Raw genomic sequence first — 20,722 nt, forward strand, 5'->3', positions numbered from 1 at the left:
ACATCTTCCTCTGTTTCTCACACACACACACACACACACACACACACACACACACACACACACACACACACACACACACACCACCCAGATCCCCTTCCCTGTCTCTGTATCTATCCTGTTCTTCCTCCTCACCCTCCTCTTCCCTCTCTCTCGGTGCTGCTGTGGCTCTGGTGCAGTGTTGCCTTTGCAGGGTTGTGAGTGCTAGAAATCAGATCTAGTTATCTAACACACAACACACACACACACACACACACACACACTGCCTTTTTCTTTGGGGCTTGACGTGGTTTAAAAAAATACATATTTTGGGTAATATTCATTCCAAAGTGTGGAGAAAGCTAAAGGTTACAGTTGTGCCGTTGCTAATTGGTCCTCCAGAGGATTTGTTTGTTGGCAAGATGGATGACCAGAACTAAGTCTCTGCACTTAGGAGGAGCAACCAAAGTAAAAAAAAAAAAAAATGGATTATGCGCTATTCTTACGTTTCTTTACAACCTTGCTTTATTTTTGCAAGACTACGTTTGAGGGTGTCAGTAGATATGAATGTATCTGAGCGTTTTCTTGTTTTTGCTGCAGCGGCTCTCTTTACTGACAGATTCAGGACTGAGTTCCTTCAGAGGAGCCAAAGAGATACCAAATATAGGAGAGCACACACACACACACACACACACACACACACACACACACACACACACACACACACACACACACACACACACATCATGGTAACAGTTTAATCTATAATTTACTTGTTTGGCTATAAAATATCAGCAAGTAATATATCTATTAAAAGCCCAAATCATTTTTTTGCTGTTTTGAAATATCTTGTTTGTTTTCCTGTCAACAGTGCAAAACCCAAAGATATTCAGGTCACCGTTACGTAAGACAAACACAAGCAAAAAATAACTTCACATTTGAGACGATGAAACGACATTCAGCCATTTTTAAATGATCATCAGAATCAGAATAAATAACTCATGGTTTCGGATCTGCGGGTTATGACATTTAAGTCAACAATCTGACACAACATTCAAAGCTGGTTAATGAAAAGCCAACAACAGAACCCCTCAAGCCCTTTTCACCTTGTTTACTTTGTGTGAAAAGACGCTTTTTTTAGCAGAACTTTGTCCTTAAACCTCTCATGCGATGAGGAATGATAGCCGGCATATAAATATATATTGCTAATGAGGAGAGAAGACGTCCTTGGAGAGTAAACATGGGGGGGCAGAGAGGATGTATATGTTGCTGCTGCACTGTGGGGGATGATGGAATGGATCGGGGCCAAGCAGGAGAGGAGAGGAAGCCGTTCTCCTCCTTTGTGCTATATTTGGTCTTCCAGCGGATGGCTGGTGTGGGAGAGAGCAACACATTGTGTTGCAGATGCATGAATGTGTTTGGTGAACGAGGGCGACGTGGATCTGCATGCACACAAACACCGTGATATATCATAGTAATAATAATATATAACAGACGAAAACAGAACCAGGGGATCTGCATGGATGTGACCTCATTGTAACTTGATTGTCTTTGTTATTTATTAGAAATACTAACCCCCCCCCCCTGAATCTCTCCCTACAGGGGTCGGCTGATTCGTACACCAGTAGGCCGTCGGATTCAGACCTGTCAGCAGAGGAGGACCGCGAGGCGTATCGGCGTGAAGCCGAGCGCCAGGCACAGCTGCAGCTCGACAGAGCCAAGGTAACGCCGCGACTCACGCCGTCGTACGTGCTGCAGCGGCGCCAAGCCAAAAACCTGCAGAGGTGGAGCACGGAGGCCACACGTGGACCACTACGGATCCACGTGGACCTCTACGGTTCCATGTGGACCTCTACGGCTCCATGTGGACCTCTATGGATCCATGTGGACCTCTACAGTTCCTTGTTGACCTCTATGGATCCATGTGGACCTCTACGGATCCATGTGGATCTCTATGGATCCATGTGGACCTCTATGGATCCATGTGGACCTCTACGGTTCCATGTGGACCTCTACGGCTCCATGTAGACCTCTACAGATCCACGTGGACCTCTATGGATCCATGTAGACCTCCAGGTTCCATGTGGACCTCTATGGATCCATGTGGACCTCTACGGCTCCATGTGGACCTCTATAGATCCATGTGGACCTCTACGGTTCCATGTGGACCTCTATAGATCCATGTGGACCTCTACGGTTCCTTGTGGACCTCTACGGCTCCATGTGGACCTCCAGGTTCCATGTGGACCTCTATGGATCCATGTAGACCTCTATGGATCCATGTAGACCTCTATGGATTCATGTAGACCTCTATGGATTCATGTAGACCTCGATCCATGTGGACCTCTATGGATCCATGTAGACCTCTATGGATCCATGTAGACCTCTATGGATTCATGTAGACCTCTATGGATTCATGTAGACCTCTATGGATCCATGTAGCCCTCCAGGTTCCATGTGGACCTCGATGGATCCATGTGGACCTCCACCACGTTGGTTTAAAACGACTTTTAGAAGACCAAATCTGTCAAATCCACCAAGGCTGTGGTTGCACAGAGTTTGTCTGAATGTGATTATTGGAGATCGACTGCTGTCGGATTGAATCAAAGTATGAGTTGTCAGTAAATTAAGGAGTATATTTGCTGTACTTTTCAACTTTGGGCTTGAGGCGGATACCAATTAAAATCAAAGGTTGTGTCTAAAGTCACCGGATTCCCGTCCAGACCACAGTCTTGTCCTCTGTTTGTCTCCTCCTTGTCCAGTCCAAACCTGTAGCGTTTGCAGTAAAGACCAATGTGAGCTACTGCGGGGCTCTGGATGAGGACTGTCCCGTCCAAGGAGCTGCAGTCAACTTCGATGCCAAAGACTTCCTGCACATCAAAGAAGTGAGCGATCGTCCCTTACATTAAAACAGGATCTATATATATATACATAGATATATATATATATATATATATATATATATATATATATATATGTATATATATATGTATATATATATGTGTGTGTGTGTGTGTGTATATATATGTGTGTGTGTGTGTATGTGTGTGTGTGTGTGTGACACGGTTGTGATCTGTTGAACTCTACAGAAGTATAACAATGACTGGTGGATCGGCCGGCTAGTCAAGGAGGGAGCAGACATCACGTTCATCCCCAGCCCGCTGCGACTGGAGGCCATGCGGCTCAAGCAGGAGCAGAAACAGAGGTCAGCATCGAACGTCTCCCCCCCAATATAAGGCCACGTTTATACATAGCATTTAGAGAAACTAATATTTCCCCCCTCCGTTTTCAACAATAACATCGTGCACACAACATCGTTCTCAACAAAGTTGTCATTTCCATCAACCCGCATAAATCTGCCGTCGAACGCCGTTATAACGATGCCAAACCTATGGACGGCAGTGTAGGGAGAAGGATAACGCCACGCAAGCCAATCAGAATCCTCAGAATCAACAACAACCAATAACACCAGCGACTTCCTGTTCCTTTCAAAACAATATATCGATATAGTACAGCAGTTGTATTTGCAAATGCAAACAGGCCAAAAGCGTTTGCACAAACGTAAAAATGAGTACCACCTTAACAGTAAAAATGAGTTCCACCTTAACAGTAAAAATGAGTTCCACCTTAACAGTAAAAATGAGTACCACCTTAACAGTAAAAATGAGTTCCACCTTAACAGTAAAAATGCGTACCACCTTAACAGTAAAAATGAGTACCACCTTAACAGTAAAAATGAGTTCCACCTTAACAGTAAAAATGAGTACCACCTTAACAGTAAAAATGAGTTCCACCTTAACAATAAAAATGCGTACCACCTTAACAGTAAAAATGAGTACCACCTTAATAGTAAAAATGAGTTCCACCTTAACAGTAAAAATGAGTACCACCTTAACAGTAAAAATGAGTTCCACCTTAACAGTAAAAATGAGTACCACCTTAACAGTAAAAATGCGTACCACCTTAACAGTAAAAATGCGTACCACCTTAACAGTAAAAATGAGTTCCACCTTAACAGTAAAAATGAGTACCACCTTAACAGTAAAAATGAGTTCCACCTTAACAGTAAAAATGAGGACCACCTTAACAGTAAAAATGAGTACCACCTTAACAGCATCCACGATAGCCAAACAAACTGGAAACATCGGGCGCTCACATGACGTTAAGCATTTTCTGTTACATGATGCGACGCTTGAGAACCTAAAGTTTCTCCCAGTCGACACGACAACACATCACCGGCGTTAGTTTTTAGAAATAATCGTTTTCGTGTAAACAAGAGGCCAAACCGCGTGGAAATATCTGCGTTTTCTCTTCGTGTAAACGGGGCCTGAGTTTGACCATTTACTGTGTTGCTGTTGCAGGAAAACAGGGGGCAACTCCTCCAGTTTAGGGGACATGGTGACTGGGAACTGGAGGACCACGCCGCCATCTGCAGGTGAATGTAAGTATTACAACCCTCCTTCTCATTTGTTCCGGGGGAGAAATGTCAACTTTTCCCCTCAAGCTGTCTTTTTTGCCTTCATTAATTGTTATTTTCTTGTTTTCACAAGCGAAACAGAAGCAAAAACAGGTAGGTTTGGGGTACTTTCTGCTCATAATGCATAGTTTTAACTTTAAGGGGTTTTAAAGGTTGAATATTCTCTCTTGCCAGCTGCAGACAGTAAGATTACTGTGTATTTTATTAATGAGTTATACCTTTAAAATACTCTTTATCCATCTATAAACTACAAATGTGTCCCCTCTCCTGGCAGGAACATGTCCCTCCCTACGACGTGGTGCCCTCTATGAGGCCGGTGGTCCTCGTGGGACCATCGCTGAAGGGCTACGAGGTCAGCCTCTCCTCGTTTCACCTCCACAGACAGAGAACGACCACACACTTCCTGCCCTGCTGCAGCCAACCTCTAATAATGAAATGAATTATTTGATTTTGTTGTCAAAAGCTGCAAAACAACACAGTCCAGTTTTGTGGATGTAAAAGCTAATGCTTCTACAAATTTACATTTGCAAACATTTGTCACACTACATTTATTTATTCTGTTTATTTTACAATAATGTAGCCTAAAACGTATAGAAGTTAGGCAATCTCAAGGGACATGGAAAATATGTAACTATTAGAAAACTATTAATTGAATTGCTCTTTTACTATTTTTTGAGAAATACTTTTACCCTTTGATGAAGTAACAATACTTGTACTCACCTCTGTATTTGTGTACAACACAGACCAGTACCTTCTTACATCCGTCTGTCCTTCCGTCTTCCCTCCCAGGTGACGGATATGATGCAGAAAGCTCTTTTTGACTTCCTGAAACACAGATTTGAGGGAAGGTCAGTAAACCGGAGACATTAACATGATCTAGTTGTAGAAAAGATGTATAATAAATCTGATCGCTCGGTCTCTCTGCTTCTTCTTTATTATTGCTGCAGAATCTCAATCACCCGTGTAACTGCCGACCTGTCGTTAGCCAAAAGGTCCGTCCTCAACAAAAGGCCCATCATGGAGAGATCCAACACTCGCTCCAGCCTAGGTGACCAGCGCCGGCGTGACGGTCTGTTCCCATACACAACCATGAGGTTTGACTGAAACGCGTCTTGTCTGTGCAGCCGAGGTCCAGAGTGAGATCGAGAGGATATTTGAACTCGCCAAAACCCTGCAGCTGGTGATTCTGGACGCCGACACCATCAACCATCCGGCGCAGCTCGCCAAAACCTCCCTCGCACCCATCATCGTCTACGTGAAAGTGTCCTCGCCGAAGGTACGCCCTCTCGTTAATCTTCCTCCACCTTAAAACTTCATTCTTGACCTTCTCTCTCTCTCTCTCAGGTGCTCCAGAGGCTGGTGAAGTCCAGGGGGAAGTCTCAGAGCAAACACCTGAACGTGCAGATGATGGCGGCGGACAAACTCTCTCAGTGCCCCCCCGTGAGAAACGCTCGTCTGAACAAACATCCACACGATCATTCACACTGTATGGAGTTAGAACATTAAAGGTGGAGTAGGTCATTTGGAAAAAACACACAGAAACTTTGACTTTGAACGCATCGCCGAACCGAACAAGTCCCGCCCCCTTCATTCAGACCTCTGTTCAAAGTTATTATTACAGTATACTTACTTTTTTGATTGGACGAGGGTTTGGACAGTCCTGCCACGGCCACAGATGATATTTTTTTTATTTTAAATTATTGATGGCTATCAGTAGGATTCAAGTATATAACAGAGAGTGTTTCTGAATAGAATCACCTATTAAGTAGTGAAATAGATGGCTTCAGTGTTTACATTTTATCACTTTAAATGCCTTTCAAATGACATAAAGTACTGTGTACAACTCAAATACACGATAATGTAGCTTACTGCATTTCTAGCCTTAAAAACAGTATTTATGTGGTTTACAAATAGCCTACAGTTATGCTAATTTACAACACAGTGTGTAAGCTGTATATCTGCTCGAGACCCAGAAAGGTGGAGCAGTGACATCACCCTTGAAGTCAGATAAAAACAATATTACTTCCACGGGTATATTTAGCATTAATGTGGAGCTACTTAAAGAGGAACTATTAAACATGCAACTAAATGATATGATTAAAAACACCCATCGATGCTGGTGTTAATAGTTGCATTTCTTTTACAGGATATGTTTGATGTCATTTTGGATGAGAACCAGCTGGAGGACGCGTGCGAGCATCTGTCCGAGTACCTGGAGATCTACTGGCGAGCCACTCATCTCCCGGGCAACACCCCCCTGAACCCCCTGCTGGAGCAGAGCCTGATGACCCCGTCCTCGGCCATCTCCAGCCTGCAGGTGAGTCGGCGGTCTTCTGCCGTTTCCACACCGTTGTTCTTATGACTAAGCAGGAGTTTTGAACGTGTTCTGTGTTGTCACTGTGTCTTCCCATCTCAGATTCTCACCCCGTTTGATTTGATTGTTGTCTGTCCTCTCACTCCGTCCATGCTTAACATGTTTGCAGTTTTCTGAAACACAGGAATTAATTGAGTGATCGCTCACAAAACGAGGGTGAGTAGTAGGGTTCTTTTAAATATATATATGTACATACTATATTTATATATATATATTTATTTATATTTGCACTCTCGACCCCTCCCCCCACCCTTTCTTACGCACCACGGCGGCTGACCCCGGTGAATGATTAATCATTCAGATCTCGCCACAGAAACAGATTTTCTCCTCATTGCATCCGAACCTCCTTTCCTTTTCCGTCGATGGTCTCAGGTGAACCGCCGCTCCGCCAAGCTTCCTGGGAGGAAATTCACAAAGCAGCTTACATTTTAATAACTGACAACTTTTTCGGAAAGTAAAAAAAAAAGAAAAAGTTTCCTAAATCCAACCTGTTGTCCTTTACTTTTCAAGCGGCGTTGATCTTTTTTCCCCGAGCACGCTTTGTGAATGGCGCCGATGCTTTAACGACGTATTAACAACAAACCGAGACCATGACATCCACACAGTAACATCTCATTCTGTGGATTAACCTCCGACCATCAACTGTTTCACCCGCATTCCTTCTGTTCGCTGTCTGTCGTATTAATATCTACATATTAATATCTGTTCACGCAAACAAAACACTGTGAACCAAAGGAAAGGCTTTGAAGAGACTTTACCAACACTGCAAACACGGCTGCATGCCAATTACTAACATTGTCGACCGCCTGATGTATTTGATATATTGTATAGTTCTATTTTTACTGTAGATTATTTTAGAAACGTTCTAAAACAACATTTTTAGTTGTTTTAAACCTTATTCTCAACGTTTTATTCTCAAAATGCCTAAAACAAGAAACATCCTCCTCTGAATTACTTTTTTTTTTTATACCTGGCACTAAAACTAAAGGTTTTACTTTATTCTCAACATTTAATCTTTATTTTTGACATTTCAACTTTATTCTTGAAAGGCAAAAATAAAAATCCTCAAATTTCCCCTTTTCTTGGCATGAATAGTCTTCCGTAGAATGATTGTTAATTGATCACCTGTTTTAGTCTTTTTACTATATACTATACAGTAAGTTAGTTCATAATACAATGAGTAACTTTAGACTGGAATCATAGCTCCCTTAATGTAAAAATCATCTCCTAATGAAATTAAAGGGAGCCATGTCCTTTTGCTAATCATCAGATCTGATTTATAGCTGACAAATGCTGCTAATTGGCATCATAAGTCCATTTCCTTGCAGTGTTTCTATTGAAGATATATATATATATATATATATATATATATATGAAGCAGCACTGACGTGTCCATATCTGGGTTGAACAGTTCCTGTTGGCTGTGATTGTTCCTCTCCTCCTCCTGATCCGAGTGTAAAGACATTTCTTCCTAAAGTGACTCCAAATAATTTATTAAAAATCTAATATTTGTGTAAATATCCCTCCGCTGCCAGTGAAGTCTTTGAATGAACAAAAAACAATTAAGTCCTCTGAAGCCAGATATTAGCTTCAGTTAAACCCTTTAGGAAGCGATGTTTCTTCATCCAGCGTCGACCAAAAGAAGAAGAACAACTGCAGCAACCGAGAACTTTGCTCAACATCTGCACGGAGACGCCAGTGTTGTTTTAAAAGTTGCTTCAAAGTCCTTCTTCTTCGTGTTCTGTTTGCATTATTTTGTGTTTACCGTCTCGGAAAACTTACCAGAAAGTGTGAAGCTGCTTTCTTTTGCCTTTGTCTTTTTTCGACTCGGATCCTCCAGAACCAGAACCAGAACCAGCCGCAGCCCCGTGAGGCGGCGGGCTCGCAGCGTGAGGAGGAGGAGGCGGCCGAGGAGGCCCACTCCCCCCTGGAGCAGGACAGCCTCATGCCGTCCGACGAGGCCAGCGACTCCCTGTCCCGCGGCCGGAGGGGGAGCCCGTGCCACAGGGGGGGCGAGGAGGACGAGGAGGAGGAGGAGGAAGAAGAGGAGGAAGAGGAGGAGGAGGATGATGAGTACGCCTCCCCCTGCCACGCTCGCACATACAGGGACATGTACCCTCCTCACCGCGGCCACGCCGGCAGCGCCAGCAGCGCCAACGGCCACGAGTCCCAGGACCGGCTGCTCCAACGGGAAGCCCAGCAGGGCCACAACCAGAGGAACAACCGCCAGCGCAGCCGCCCCTGGCCCCGAGACACCTACTGAGGACCCCCCCCCCAGATCAGCACCCCCGACTTGTCATACACCCCGAATAAACAATTTAGAGAAATCATCCCCCACTAAAAATCTGCTCCAAACCCCACACAGATTAAGTATTTCCAGTCGCTCTCTTCCAGATCTTACTTTTAGGGGTCGCGACCTTGACCTCTCCGGGGGTCAGGTGGTTCAGAATAAAGTCATCAGGGCTACTCACCTCCCGCAGCAGGAAAAAAAGGTTTCAAACTTCACAAAACTTCAGCTGCTCTGCCGAAGGGTTTCTCTTATCCGTAGGATGTCTCATATACCGGCCTTAAATTCTTAACTTTTCCCTATCTTTACTATTGCATGTACGAGTACTCATTATTTTAAGACTATTTGCACATTAATGTCAGAACAGGAAGCGAATGACCTTTTTGCGGATAAACTTAAAAAACGTAGGAATGTCTACTTTTGAATCCATTTTAATGGACAATAGAAATAGAAATTTGATTCCAATGTACATACTGAATGGGTTTAGTTTGTTTCATTGCTACTATATTTGTTTGGTTTCGTTAATATGGACTCGTTCTGGAGAAAATGTGCCACACACACACACACACACACACACACACACACACACACACACACAGGTCAGACTGTAAGTCGGCGGTGTGAAGCTGCAGAACAGCGTCACCCACAATGCATTGCTTTCTGGGCATCACTCGTCTTTGCCGTTGCACAATCACTCTCTTAACACCTCTAAGAAGAAGAAGAAAGAAAGAAAAAACCTAAACACAGGCACAGAGAATGTAAACACAACTAAGAAACAAAGGGAATGTTGTCTTTCTTTTTAAAAAAGGGTGAATTATTTGCATAAAGTTGCTTGTTTACATTGAATCACTCGCATATCGTCAAGCACACGCTGCTCACGCCTGCAGCTCCTCCTCACGTCACCAGAATGTAAGCTCGCATGCCTTTTTTTTTTTTTTTTTTTTGCACCTCCAGCACCACCCGGCGTCTCCCGAACTCAACCGATCGCCCTGTAATTCGATTGTAGCACGTTTTTGATTGTAGCATCCATGGTTTCTTACACATCCCCCCCCCCCCCCCCTCCTCCCCACATCGTGTTTGCAGTTCGGTTTCTATCAAAAGCAGATCCTCAGGTGTTAAAGTCTTACACATAATGAATGTGTCGTGCCCCCATCCCCCCCCCACCCACCCAAAGGACTCGTAGCACCCAGCAACACGATGTCATGATGATGATGATGATGATGATGATGAAGGGGGCCGGCTTTAGGAACTACTGGTTTACTGCTTCCATGTCTCACAGGTATCTCTATCTAGTGTTCTGTATATTTTGAAGACATAAAAAAAAAAAATCTGCATGATTTGGGAGAAAAAAAAACAAAAAAAAAATCTATGCAAGTGTTGCATGAAATCTGATTGTTTCTTTTTACGGTTCTGTATTTCAGTAATGCATTGATTCTGATTCTCCTTGTTGTCTCGTAGTGATGGTCTTGTCTTTGAGGCTACTCACTCCTCACACCACTAACGACACTATTACTAAAAAAAAGAAAATAAATCAGAATGCATCACTTCATTTAGCCACAAACATTAATATTGGGGACATTTTTTTTGTTTTATTCTCTCCACAATATTGGGTGGCACTTTTTAATCACTCACTGAAAAGTTGTCCCAGATCAGGCCTTTGTTTTCTTTTTTAATTATTTGATCAAACTGAACGAGTGATTATTATCATTATTACTCTTATAATTAAAGCCCTGCATGTTTGCAGTCACCAATTAGCTATTTTTCCGTTATATTTCTGGCAGAGTATGTTTTTCAAAGCGGACCAATTTAGCAACTGATAAAAAAGCAGTTGAGGTTTTTCAATTTATGAAGCACAATTTTTACAAGGGTTATAATTTAAGATTCCTCTGTCTGATTCTGTATGCAATACTAAGCCTAACATTTAAAAAAAAAACGTATTGAAACGCCTTAGACCATCTGGACTTCCTCTTTTTTGTGTGTGAGTAGATTTAAAAAAAAAAAAAAACAATTAAAAAAATTGCACTATTTTTTTTTCTGTTTTGGAGATGGTTGCTTTGTAATGCAATAACTGCACTAAATATAACCGTGTATCCACCAGACCACCACAGCGTGCTAGCGTGACCCGACACGCCTCTTCCCTCTATTTATCAAAAAGAGACAGCAAATGTGTAAAAAGTGAGACATTTCCTGCCTGATGCTGTATAGAATGCTTTCTATTTGAAAATAGATTTACAATGCTAAGTAAAAAAAATAAATAAACATGACATTTTATGTACTTTTAATTGTTTGGGGGTTTTTTTGTTTCACTGTTATACACTCAGTTGTAAATTGACTCCTTAGCAGTGAGATTTTTGTGACATTCATAGTCCCCAGAAGATTGACCTTCCCTTTAAGCACCATTTGATATTTGTGAATGGATGCCATGCATTTCCCTCCTTTAGGATAAACCTCTGACTTTCTCTTAGTTAACACACCGTCTTAATATATGGGAAGAAATAACTGGTAATTTAAGCTCCTTAACATGTGATTTCAAATCTTTAAAGTATTAATATTTATTCAAGGCAAACTAAGAGTTTAAGTTTTCTCATCTGTGGGTTTAGTTTGATCAGATTTGACTGACAAACTTATCAAATCTGGATTTTTTAAACGGTGAGAAAAATGTGAAAACTCTAATTTAAAACAGTAATTGTTCCAACTTCGACAGCTAATGTCGTGTTAATTAAAAAGGCCTCATTATCCAGTGTGACTGAGTTTTCAGGGCCTTAAAAACACAAATATGTTGGTCTGTGAAACTTAAACACACCTTTAAACAGAAGAGCGAACTTCAGGCAGCAGCAGGAGGAACAGGGAGCTTGAATTAAAAACGTTTTATTCCGTACATGGCCTCATTCATAGTTAATTACAACTAATCCTCCTCATGCAACTCAAAAACACATATCCCTTCATCTTGTGTTTCTGACTTTTTTTGCCTTTTGGAGCAATTTCTGATCTAAATTTCTCGTTTTGTTAATATTGGGTTCATATTTGTGAACGACGCTCCAACCAAGGTGCCAGTTATCGAAGCAGGTCACACATTAATGAACCCATCAGGCCAGACAGCTGTGTAATCAATAGTTTAATAAAACTCTACATTACTCCTGCTCCCCCTGATATTCAGGTGTTTTGAAGCCAACTTTTCAGACATTTATGAGCCGGACGTCAATCAAATAGGCTGCATTGGCTTCATACAAATGTTTGTATTTAAAATGATGAGTCAGGATTTAGTGGGAAAATGCATCTAAAAGCAAAACAACGGTCACTGGCATTGGTCTCTTACACTCAGATTATGCTCAATGGAAACATTCATTCTACTCACGTGCACTCACATCCCGGCTGGTATTTATCACGTTTTGATGACTGGAGAGTAGCATTTATACAGAGCAGGTCAGTCACATCACCGGCTTCTCGTTTTACAGAAGCAAAAAAACATTTTACACATCTATGAAAGAGTAGAAATATTCGTCGACGACAAAACTGCCTACGCGTTGAGCCTTAAAATCCACCAAAAACCAGCGCGGTGATGATTTCTGCACCGGAAAACAAGAAAAACAGACAGCTAGGGAGGCTGGGTGGGGAAAAGGAACCAAAGAAACAGACAGAAGTTACCTGGAGACCAAATCCTGAATGTAAAACAGACAACAAAGAACTGTGTACAGCTACAGGTGGTGTTCAGAGTCCGGTTAGTGAGGAATCAGGCGAAGATGGTCTCCTCGCGTCTCTTCTTGGTCAGGATGGTTCCCGGTTTGTGCTGAGCGTCCGGGTGGTTGGTGAGCTCGGGGGGGCAGGTGGACACCGGGCTCTCCAGGATGGCCTGCTTCAGGTCGTAGAAGACCGCCGCGTCCTCCTTGGTGAGGAAGGTCATGGCCATGCCACTCTTACCGGCGCGACCCGTACGACCGATACGATGGATGTAATCTGCAGAGAGGGAGGAGGAAGCTCGGTGAAAACCTGATAAATTGACAATGAAGACAGAAGGAGTGAGAACGAGGCCGCTCACCTTCAATGTTCTTCGCCATGTCGTAGTTGAGGACCATGGAGACGTCGTGGATATCGATACCTCGACCAGCAACGTCGGTGGCCACCAGGATGTCTTTGGCTCCGGCTTTGAGGTTGGAGAGAGCAAACTCTCGCTGCTCCTGACCTTTACCCCCGTGCAGCGTGCAGGCGTTGTACTGCAGGAGGGAGGAGCTCCGGTTATGGTTTGTTTGAGGTTTGAGGAGGAAATCCAGACATTTTTTTAATCAAATTCCACGACATTAACAGTCTCATGTAAATAGATTTTGTTGACATCATTAGAACTAAACACAAAGTACAGCTGAGTCATCAGTTTTGCAGGTAATTAAATTAAAATAAAGAATTAGACAAATACAATAAGATGAGAACTTTTGATCCCGTTTGTATTAAATGTCATGGCTAATTAAATAATAACTTTTGCTTTAATACAGAGGTCTTCAACGTTTTTCAGGACCCCAAAGGTTTATAGTGATATAGCCAATAATAATGTGCCTTTAGTGCCATTAAAATAATAATTGTTGAGGGATTTATATATTTATAGAACATATTGTAATTCTATATTGGCATTTCCACATCACAATTTCACATTAACACAACAATTAAGACTTATTAATGTGTATTTTTGCACATATTTTAAATTGCTGCTGTAACTCTGAGGACCCCCTGTTGAAGATCTCTGCTTTAAGGTGCTGATATGTGGAGAGTGACTTACGCCCATCTTCTCCAGAGACTTGGCCAGCACGTCACAACCCTTCTTCTGGTTGACGAAGATGATGATGGGAGGCTCGAAGCCATGCGACAGCACCTCCAGCAGCTTCTTCCTGCATCACACACACAATACCAAAGAAAAACTCAGGTCCGACACTTTCAACGGAGACGAATGCTGCGTTTGGCGTTTCATTTCGTGTCCGTCTCACCTCTTCTCTCCCTCCGACATCAGCAGCACCTTCTGTTCCACTCTCTCGTGAGGTTTGCCGGCGGAGCCGATGTAGACGACGGCGGGCCGTCTCAGGTAACTCCTGGCCAGCCTCTCCACAGCTGCAGGCATCGTGGCTGTGAACATGACCGTCTGAAAGGTGCAAAAATACAAATGTAAACAGTGAGAGCACCTGACACACACACACACACACACCCACACACACCCACACCCACCCACACACACACACACACACACACACACACCAGCCTTGTTTAGAAACGATGTGCGACTGATGAAACCCACTTGTCTGTATTTGTGTTTTCCAGATTCGAAGTTCATCATCATCTTCTCGGGGTCCTCTGCTTCGTCCGTGTCTGGTTTCTGATTGGTCACCGGGATGTACTCCAGGATCTTCTGGACGTCGGGCTCGAAGCCCATGTCTATCATGCGGTCGGCCTCATCCAGGACGACGTAGGTGCAGCGGCCCAGAACCAGGTAGCGGTTCTCCAGCACGTCGATCAGACGGCCGGGGGTGGCGATGACGATCTGTCAGGAGAGGGAGAAGTGATTGAAATGGTGAATGTGTGCATCGTCGTGCATTACAGTAACGGCAGGGCGGTCTGTCTCGTTATGTTTTCGTTAAAAGGGTCAAACAAATAGTTGCTAAGAATCACTTTTAACACCCAAACTTCTTATTTCTTTTTTACATTTTCTATGTACATCTGATTCAAGGGGCCTTAGCATTCCCACCAGGTATTAATAATCATACCTCCTCATCTAGATAGGGTATCCATCTATTCTATCTATCTTAATTTTATTTTCTTTCAGAATAAGTTAGGATACTTAAAGATTCCCTTCATTTCTAACTTGTACCACACATCTTTTATAGCCTGTATGTCTACACGTCTTCAACCAGCGTCGACATGTATTACTGAAGATCAATGTTGATTTTCTGAGCCTCAGTAACGGAAAAAGAAAGTCGAGCGTCTTTTCATACATTTCCAGGCAGACTTATGGAGGTTTAACTGCTGACAGCTAATGAAGATATTAATTATACTAATTAATCACAGAGTGTAACAGAACAGACTTCAGTGGCATTTTGTGCTTGCTGGACGTTAACCTCAGACACTTGGATGATTTAGTTACTCTTTTGATTGCTTTTCTATTCAGATGAAACTGGAGTTTTAACGTTGAATGTTTTTTTTACCTCACAGCCCATCCGGAGACGGAAGCCCTGGTCCTCTCGGGAGATTCCTCCAATCACAGCCACCGTGCGGATGCCGAGAGGTTTACCAAACTTGATGGTCTCCTCTTCAATCTGCTGTGCCAACTCACGAGTGGGAGCCAGGATGACGGCGTAAGGACCCTGGTCCGAGTCTTCGATCCTGCAGGATGAAGAGAGAGTGATTAAAATACGCAGCGGGGCATCGTTAACAGGGTTACCCGAGATTGTTTGAGCACGTTTACCTGTCGATCTTCGGCAGGGTGGTGATCCAGACGAGCAGTGGAATCAGGAAAGCGGCCGTTTTACCGCTACCCGTCTCGGCAACACCGATGATGTCACGGTTCTGTAAGCCAATGGGAATGGCCTGCCTCTGAATAGGTGTCGGATCCTGGATTTTAGGAGTGAAAAGTCATCATTAGTCAGATATTGACTGAGTCTAAACATAGTTTTTTTTGTGCACAACTGAAACAATAACTTTATTTGCCTGTCAAAAATGTTAAAAAAAATCCTATTTCTTTTATGAAAACTTCAACATAGACGCTGACCTTGTAGCCACACTTGTCGATGACCTCCAGGATGTGATCGGGCAGCGAATACTCCTTCCAGTTCCTGATGGGGTTGGGGATCTTTCCTCCCTTGGTGGTGATGCTGTAGTCCTCTCTGAAGATTCGCCAATCTCTGTCCGTCATCTCGTCCAGCTTCTTCTGGGACCAATGCCTGTCGTCCCAGCGCTGCTTCGCCTCCTTCTTACGCATCTTCTTCAGCCTGACCCTGAGGGGAGGAGGGAATAATAAGAATAATGATTATCTGCATTGCTTTTATCATCTTTAAAGACACAAACGGCTGATCATCTCCCTGTTTGACTCACTCTTCCTGCTCCTTCTCTTCGTGCGTACGCCGTTTCTCCATCAGGTCACCATAGAAATGCGACTGCTCTCTTTTCTGCTGCTTCAAGTCGATGCCGGCGATGAAGCCGCGGCCGTACAGCTGCACGTGGTGCTTCTCTTTGTAACTGGGAGGACGGATTGAGAACATCGTGTTGTTGAGACCAGTAATATATATACAAAACTAAAGACCTGCTACAACAACACGTTTGCTCACATCGGGTTGTAGTCGACTGAGGTGTCTTCGGAGGCGTCCCACTCAAACACGAACTTCCTGTCATTCAGGTGGCGAGTTCTCCGGCGTTTCTTGAGCCCGCCCAGGTAACGTTCCTGGAGAGATCATTTAATTTAGTAAATAACATGAATTAGATGTTTACGATGCTTGAAAACCAAAAAGTAACCGGTCTTCTACCCAAAACAAGTTGTTGCTATTGGGAATATGTAACATTGTCGGCCTTATCTGCAAAAACATTTTTGACTTCCTTGTGATGATCTCACTTAAAATCAAATTTCACACTGAGCTGATTTAAAGTTAAAAGGTCAAGCAGCTCTTTGGACAACTCATGGACTTCAAAATACTGTGAGGTTTCTCCAGACCGGGTTTAAACTACAAGAAGACCAGTAAGTTTGGGGATCCGGATGAGGCTTCAGACTCGTTTTAACGCAAATCTGTACATTTAAAATCGTCGATCACAAGTGCTCTACAGTTTCTCCTGGGACAAACCTTGATGGCGTGGAGTTCTTTGCTTTTATCTTTCTCCTCTCTGAGCTTTTGTCGTCCGTCATCGTCTTCATTCCCGTTGTTTTCTCGCTCCATTCGCTCCCTTCGCTCTCGTCTCTCCCTTTCCTGCGGGTCCTCTGCAAACATATACATTCACGCTTCCTGTCATTATCCTTCTATAAAACAGCATGGAGGTTGGTAAAAATATAATCGATACACACCCATCATTTTTCTCCCCATGTCCTGGAACATCCGTCTCTTCTTCCTCTCATCTTCCAACAACCTCCTCCTCTCCTCCGTCTGTTGCTCCCTCCGTTTCAGAGCCTCGGCTTCTCGCTCTGCTTTGGAGAGGAACTTGGGCTGAAAATGGTCAAATAAAAAGAAAAATTAGGAAAAATTATCTTTCAAAAAGGAAAAGATAAATGTGGACCTGAGGGAACTTCTCACCTTTGCCTCCGCTTCCTCTTCTGCCTTCTTCTTGGCAAGAAGCTCTTCCAGAGATAACGGTTGGACCTGAACAGAAGCAGCACGGGTCAGATTCCCAAAATAACAACCTGAGGAAGGATGCAAGACTAGAAGATTCAGCCAAACCAGATCTTCACCTTCTCTTTCTTCTTTTTTTCATCCTCGTCCTCTTCCGCTTTTATGTCCTTCTCTCTTTTTAATTTGGCTTCCTTCGACTTGGGTGAGAGACTTCTACAAAAGGAAAGTGAATTCACGTTAATGTAATCGACTTCTTTCAAGATAACAAATGTTTGATTCCAAAAACAAAATGTTCATTGTAAACGAACCTACTCATACACATGTGATCATCCACAAGCCGGATAAAGAAATCTTATATAAACTGACACAGATAGTTTGTTATTTAACTCAAATATATCTGTCAGTTTCACCGTCATAATTCTAACTTGGGTGGTGTTTCTTCTCGAGGAGAGTGGATCAGCATTTACAAGTCACGTGATCGTCTCCATCACAGGAAGTGTGATCCGTGGTTCACGTACCTGGACCTCTTGCTGCGATCTTTATCCCGTCGATGGGCATCTCTGTCCTTGCGGCCTCTGTCTCTGTCCTTATCTCGCTCACGCTCCTTCTCTCTCTCCTTGTCTTTCATGCGTCGGTCTCTATCATCGTAACACAATTCAGATTAATGTTTGCAAAAAACAAATAAGACAACGGCTCTGCGTGTAATTATGTAAAACAATCAGAACTCGAGTTACCTTTCTGGAGACTTGGAGCGATTTCTGTCACGAGGGCGATTGGGTTTGCGTTCTCGTGAGCGGCTGCGTTTCCTCTCCCTGTCTTTGGTCCCTGAGGACTCGGCATCTTTCTTGTCTGTGGAGTCGGCCGCCATCTGCAAACACAAAGAGCACACCGCAAGTTTTGAAATTATAGTTACTTGACATTCACGTTAATAATGAATTGTACTCTCTTATTTTTGAGAGGACATAAATTAATGAACAGCCTGAGGTTGCGCTGTTATGGCACTGAGAACATTCCATTTGAATTTGCGTTAACTTTATTTCCTCAATCTTGGATTAAACCTTTTTTTTTTTTACAGATAAGACACTGAACACAATTCATGCCATGCATAATACATGATGGCAGCACTATTGTTTTCTTGTAGTCCACTGATCATATTCACTATAATACCCAGTGTCAGCATACCATAATGCAACATAAAGTTTTATGTTCCTAAATCTGAACTAAAGGTAATACAACAAAAAAAGACTAGGCCGACATCATATTTAAAACACAATATATGCAAAAGATATTAAGATACATGAATCTGGAACTACAGCAAATGTATGAGAGATGCAAGTCAAGTTATTTGTTTCTAAACCAAACATAGCTTATGGGCATTTCTTTTACTATATTATTTTATTTTATTTATAAAACAGCAGCACGTTAACAGGAAGTAGCTGGGTGGTTATTACCCACCTAACCATTATTATTTTATAATTATAAATATACAACTCCACGAATTAAAATTTTACAAACAATATTACAAGCAATGTTCACTAAGAAAACTCAAATTAAAGATACAAATTTGAAGTCGAATATGGACTAGTGTTGTTTTAAAGACAAATATCAAAATAAATCCAGGTTTTGGGAGGTTTATTAGCTTTAATCCATAAGGTTGTTGCGGCTGGTCCGCTTTTATTTTACAGTGTAAAATAATGCACAGTGTATGAAATTACTTTACCACATTCTTACGCATTTATTTGAGTTTCATAACAAGTTCACGCTCAATATTAAAAGGGTTAACGAAACAAGAAACTGTGCAGAACGGATGCAGAGTGAACAAGCTAGCTCCGTACGTTAGCTAACAACTTAGCAAAAAAGGCTAATGACCGTCAATAAACGAGTCAAACATGGCGGATAGAAACCTCGCATCAAACGTTAATAATTTATAAAACACAACGGAGGCGTTTGTATCTGTAAAACATTTAAAAACTCACCTTAATCGCTTGTCAACAAAAACCCTTGCGATGTATGTACGCTTCAAGAAGACGCCATATCGCTGGACACACGAGCGAACTGCCGCGCAGGGGTTTGTGGGAGTCGTAGTTCCGGGGTGGTACGTACAGAGTGCAGACAGAAGGTGGTTTAAACTACATTTCCCAGCAAAGTGGAGGTATTTTTCTCAGGGCCCCGATTGTTTGGCCCGCGAACACCTAAAGTGCCTGACCAGAAATATATTTACACCGTATTGTATTTGAGACGCGCTACGGACACAAGGTGGCAACCGTGTTGAAGTTTTCTGTTTTATTTCTGTTTTATGGTAAAGTTGGAAGGATTTGTACATGATATGTCTATATTTTCTTTTTTACAATTGAGAAAGAATAATAACGTTCATCTTTTCTTTTTTATGTATATATTAAAAAGAAAACAGAATACATCAAAGTGATATCACTCACAAAAAAACACCAACACACATATAAAAGCAAGATATCATTATTTATTCATATAAATACGCACAAATTCATGGTCGTGATAGCCTTCTTGTTTTTGGAGGAGAACATGTATTTTTTAAATGTATATCTTGATTTCATTTTCCAATATAATAAATGAGAGTTTGTAGTTCTTAATATTAATATATGGGGAAGTGGTACAGTAATATTAAGCCTGGGCGGCCCTCCAATGCCATTTACTCTAGCAAATAGTTTTATGCATTTTATTCACATCACCTTTATCCCCAGAGAGGGGAAATTGTAATTATTTATAGCAGTGATAAAATGACTTGAGTTCATTGTTATATGTGTATCATTTTTCCTAGATGGGTAAATGGACTGCATTTACATTCACTCTTCAAGTGTGAGCAACCACTCAAAGCTTTTTACAACACATGTCAGCATTCACCCATTCATACACATGGTGGTAGAGACGACCATAGAAAGGTGCCGCCCGTTCCATCGGGAGTAGTTAATGGCTTGTTGTAGCTATCTGTTTATCCGTCTATCTGCCTGTCTGTCATCTAACAACAATAAGAAGAGAAAAAAATAAAAGCACTTATCTGCTCTGCAAAAAAGCCCCTTAGAAACAGTGAAAATGTGAAACAGTATCACAAGAAAAAGATTAGAAGGCCTATCAGAACACTGTGTCCACATACATACACTGCAGCCGTGATGTAATAGGTCTGTCTCCTCAGAATCATTTAAAATCACGATCCTCTGCACCAGATTAACATTCATGAAGTGCTGTTAGTGCAGAGACAAGACTGTGTCTTTTTTCCTGTAATCTAAACCATCCTCTGGTCTGTGTGTGTGTGTGTGTGAGTGTGTACATGTTCTTTCAGACAGATAAAA

General features: G+C 42.4%; 2 protein-coding genes across 3 annotated transcripts in view; one reads left to right on the forward strand and one right to left on the reverse strand.

The window, feature by feature from the left end:
- The window catches only part of LOC311017875 (voltage-dependent L-type calcium channel subunit beta-4-like), a 16,116-nt gene extending 6,910 nt beyond the window's left edge, over positions 1-9,206 (forward strand). Inside the window, exons 3-14 of one of the 2 annotated variants that reach the window (XM_084016513.1) lie at positions 1,579-1,698; positions 2,739-2,861; positions 3,066-3,181; positions 4,338-4,417; positions 4,527-4,546; positions 4,728-4,805; positions 5,243-5,301; positions 5,401-5,501; positions 5,578-5,729; positions 5,798-5,893; positions 6,600-6,770; positions 8,668-9,206. In XM_084016513.1, coding sequence (XP_083872639.1) covers positions 1,579-1,698; positions 2,739-2,861; positions 3,066-3,181; positions 4,338-4,417; positions 4,527-4,546; positions 4,728-4,805; positions 5,243-5,301; positions 5,401-5,501; positions 5,578-5,729; positions 5,798-5,893; positions 6,600-6,770; positions 8,668-9,090 — 1,539 coding nt within the window. In that variant the 3' untranslated portion in view covers positions 9,091-9,206. Of the gene's footprint in view, positions 1-1,578; positions 1,699-2,738; positions 2,862-3,065; positions 3,182-4,337; positions 4,418-4,526; positions 4,547-4,727; positions 4,806-5,242; positions 5,302-5,400; positions 5,502-5,577; positions 5,730-5,797; positions 5,894-6,599; positions 6,771-6,936; positions 6,981-8,667 lie in introns of those variants that run through there. The other variant, XM_084016514.1, reaches the window with a different exon arrangement.
- A 2,169-nt stretch (positions 9,207-11,375) lies between these two features.
- ddx23 (DEAD (Asp-Glu-Ala-Asp) box polypeptide 23) lies at positions 11,376-19,463 on the reverse strand. Its single transcript, XM_084016512.1, has 17 exons — positions 19,376-19,463; positions 18,134-18,267; positions 17,918-18,037; positions 17,519-17,612; positions 17,364-17,429; positions 17,138-17,276; positions 16,920-17,053; positions 16,413-16,525; positions 16,180-16,323; positions 15,857-16,082; positions 15,554-15,699; positions 15,294-15,471; positions 14,390-14,632; positions 14,085-14,236; positions 13,880-13,988; positions 13,151-13,325; positions 11,376-13,068 (listed from the first exon to the last, which is right to left on the reverse strand). The coding sequence occupies exons 2-17, from the start codon at positions 18,265-18,267 to the stop codon at positions 12,845-12,847; spliced, it is 2,397 nt and encodes a 798-aa protein (XP_083872638.1). The 5' UTR covers positions 19,376-19,463; the 3' UTR covers positions 11,376-12,844.
- Between the last annotated feature and the right edge of the window lie 1,259 nt (positions 19,464-20,722).

The sequence above is a fragment of the Eutrigla gurnardus genome (genome assembly GCF_963514095.1).
Source record: "Eutrigla gurnardus genome assembly, chromosome: 8".
NCBI classification, from domain to species: Eukaryota; Metazoa; Chordata; class Actinopteri; order Perciformes; family Triglidae; genus Eutrigla; species Eutrigla gurnardus.

Excerpts from the sequence above, each read along its gene's own strand:
- ddx23 (XM_084016512.1), bottom strand. The coding sequence starts at position 18,267 with ATGGCGGCCGACTCCACAGACAAGAAAGATGCCGAGTCCTCAGGGACC. Across the intron at positions 16,083-16,179 it reads GAAGAGAAGGAGCAGGAAGA|GGTCAGGCTGAAGAAGATGC; the intron begins GTGAGTCAAACA and ends TCCTCCCCTCAG. Across the intron at positions 15,472-15,553 it reads ACCCTGCCGAAGATCGACAG|GATCGAAGACTCGGACCAGG; the intron begins GTAAACGTGCTC and ends TTCATCCTGCAG.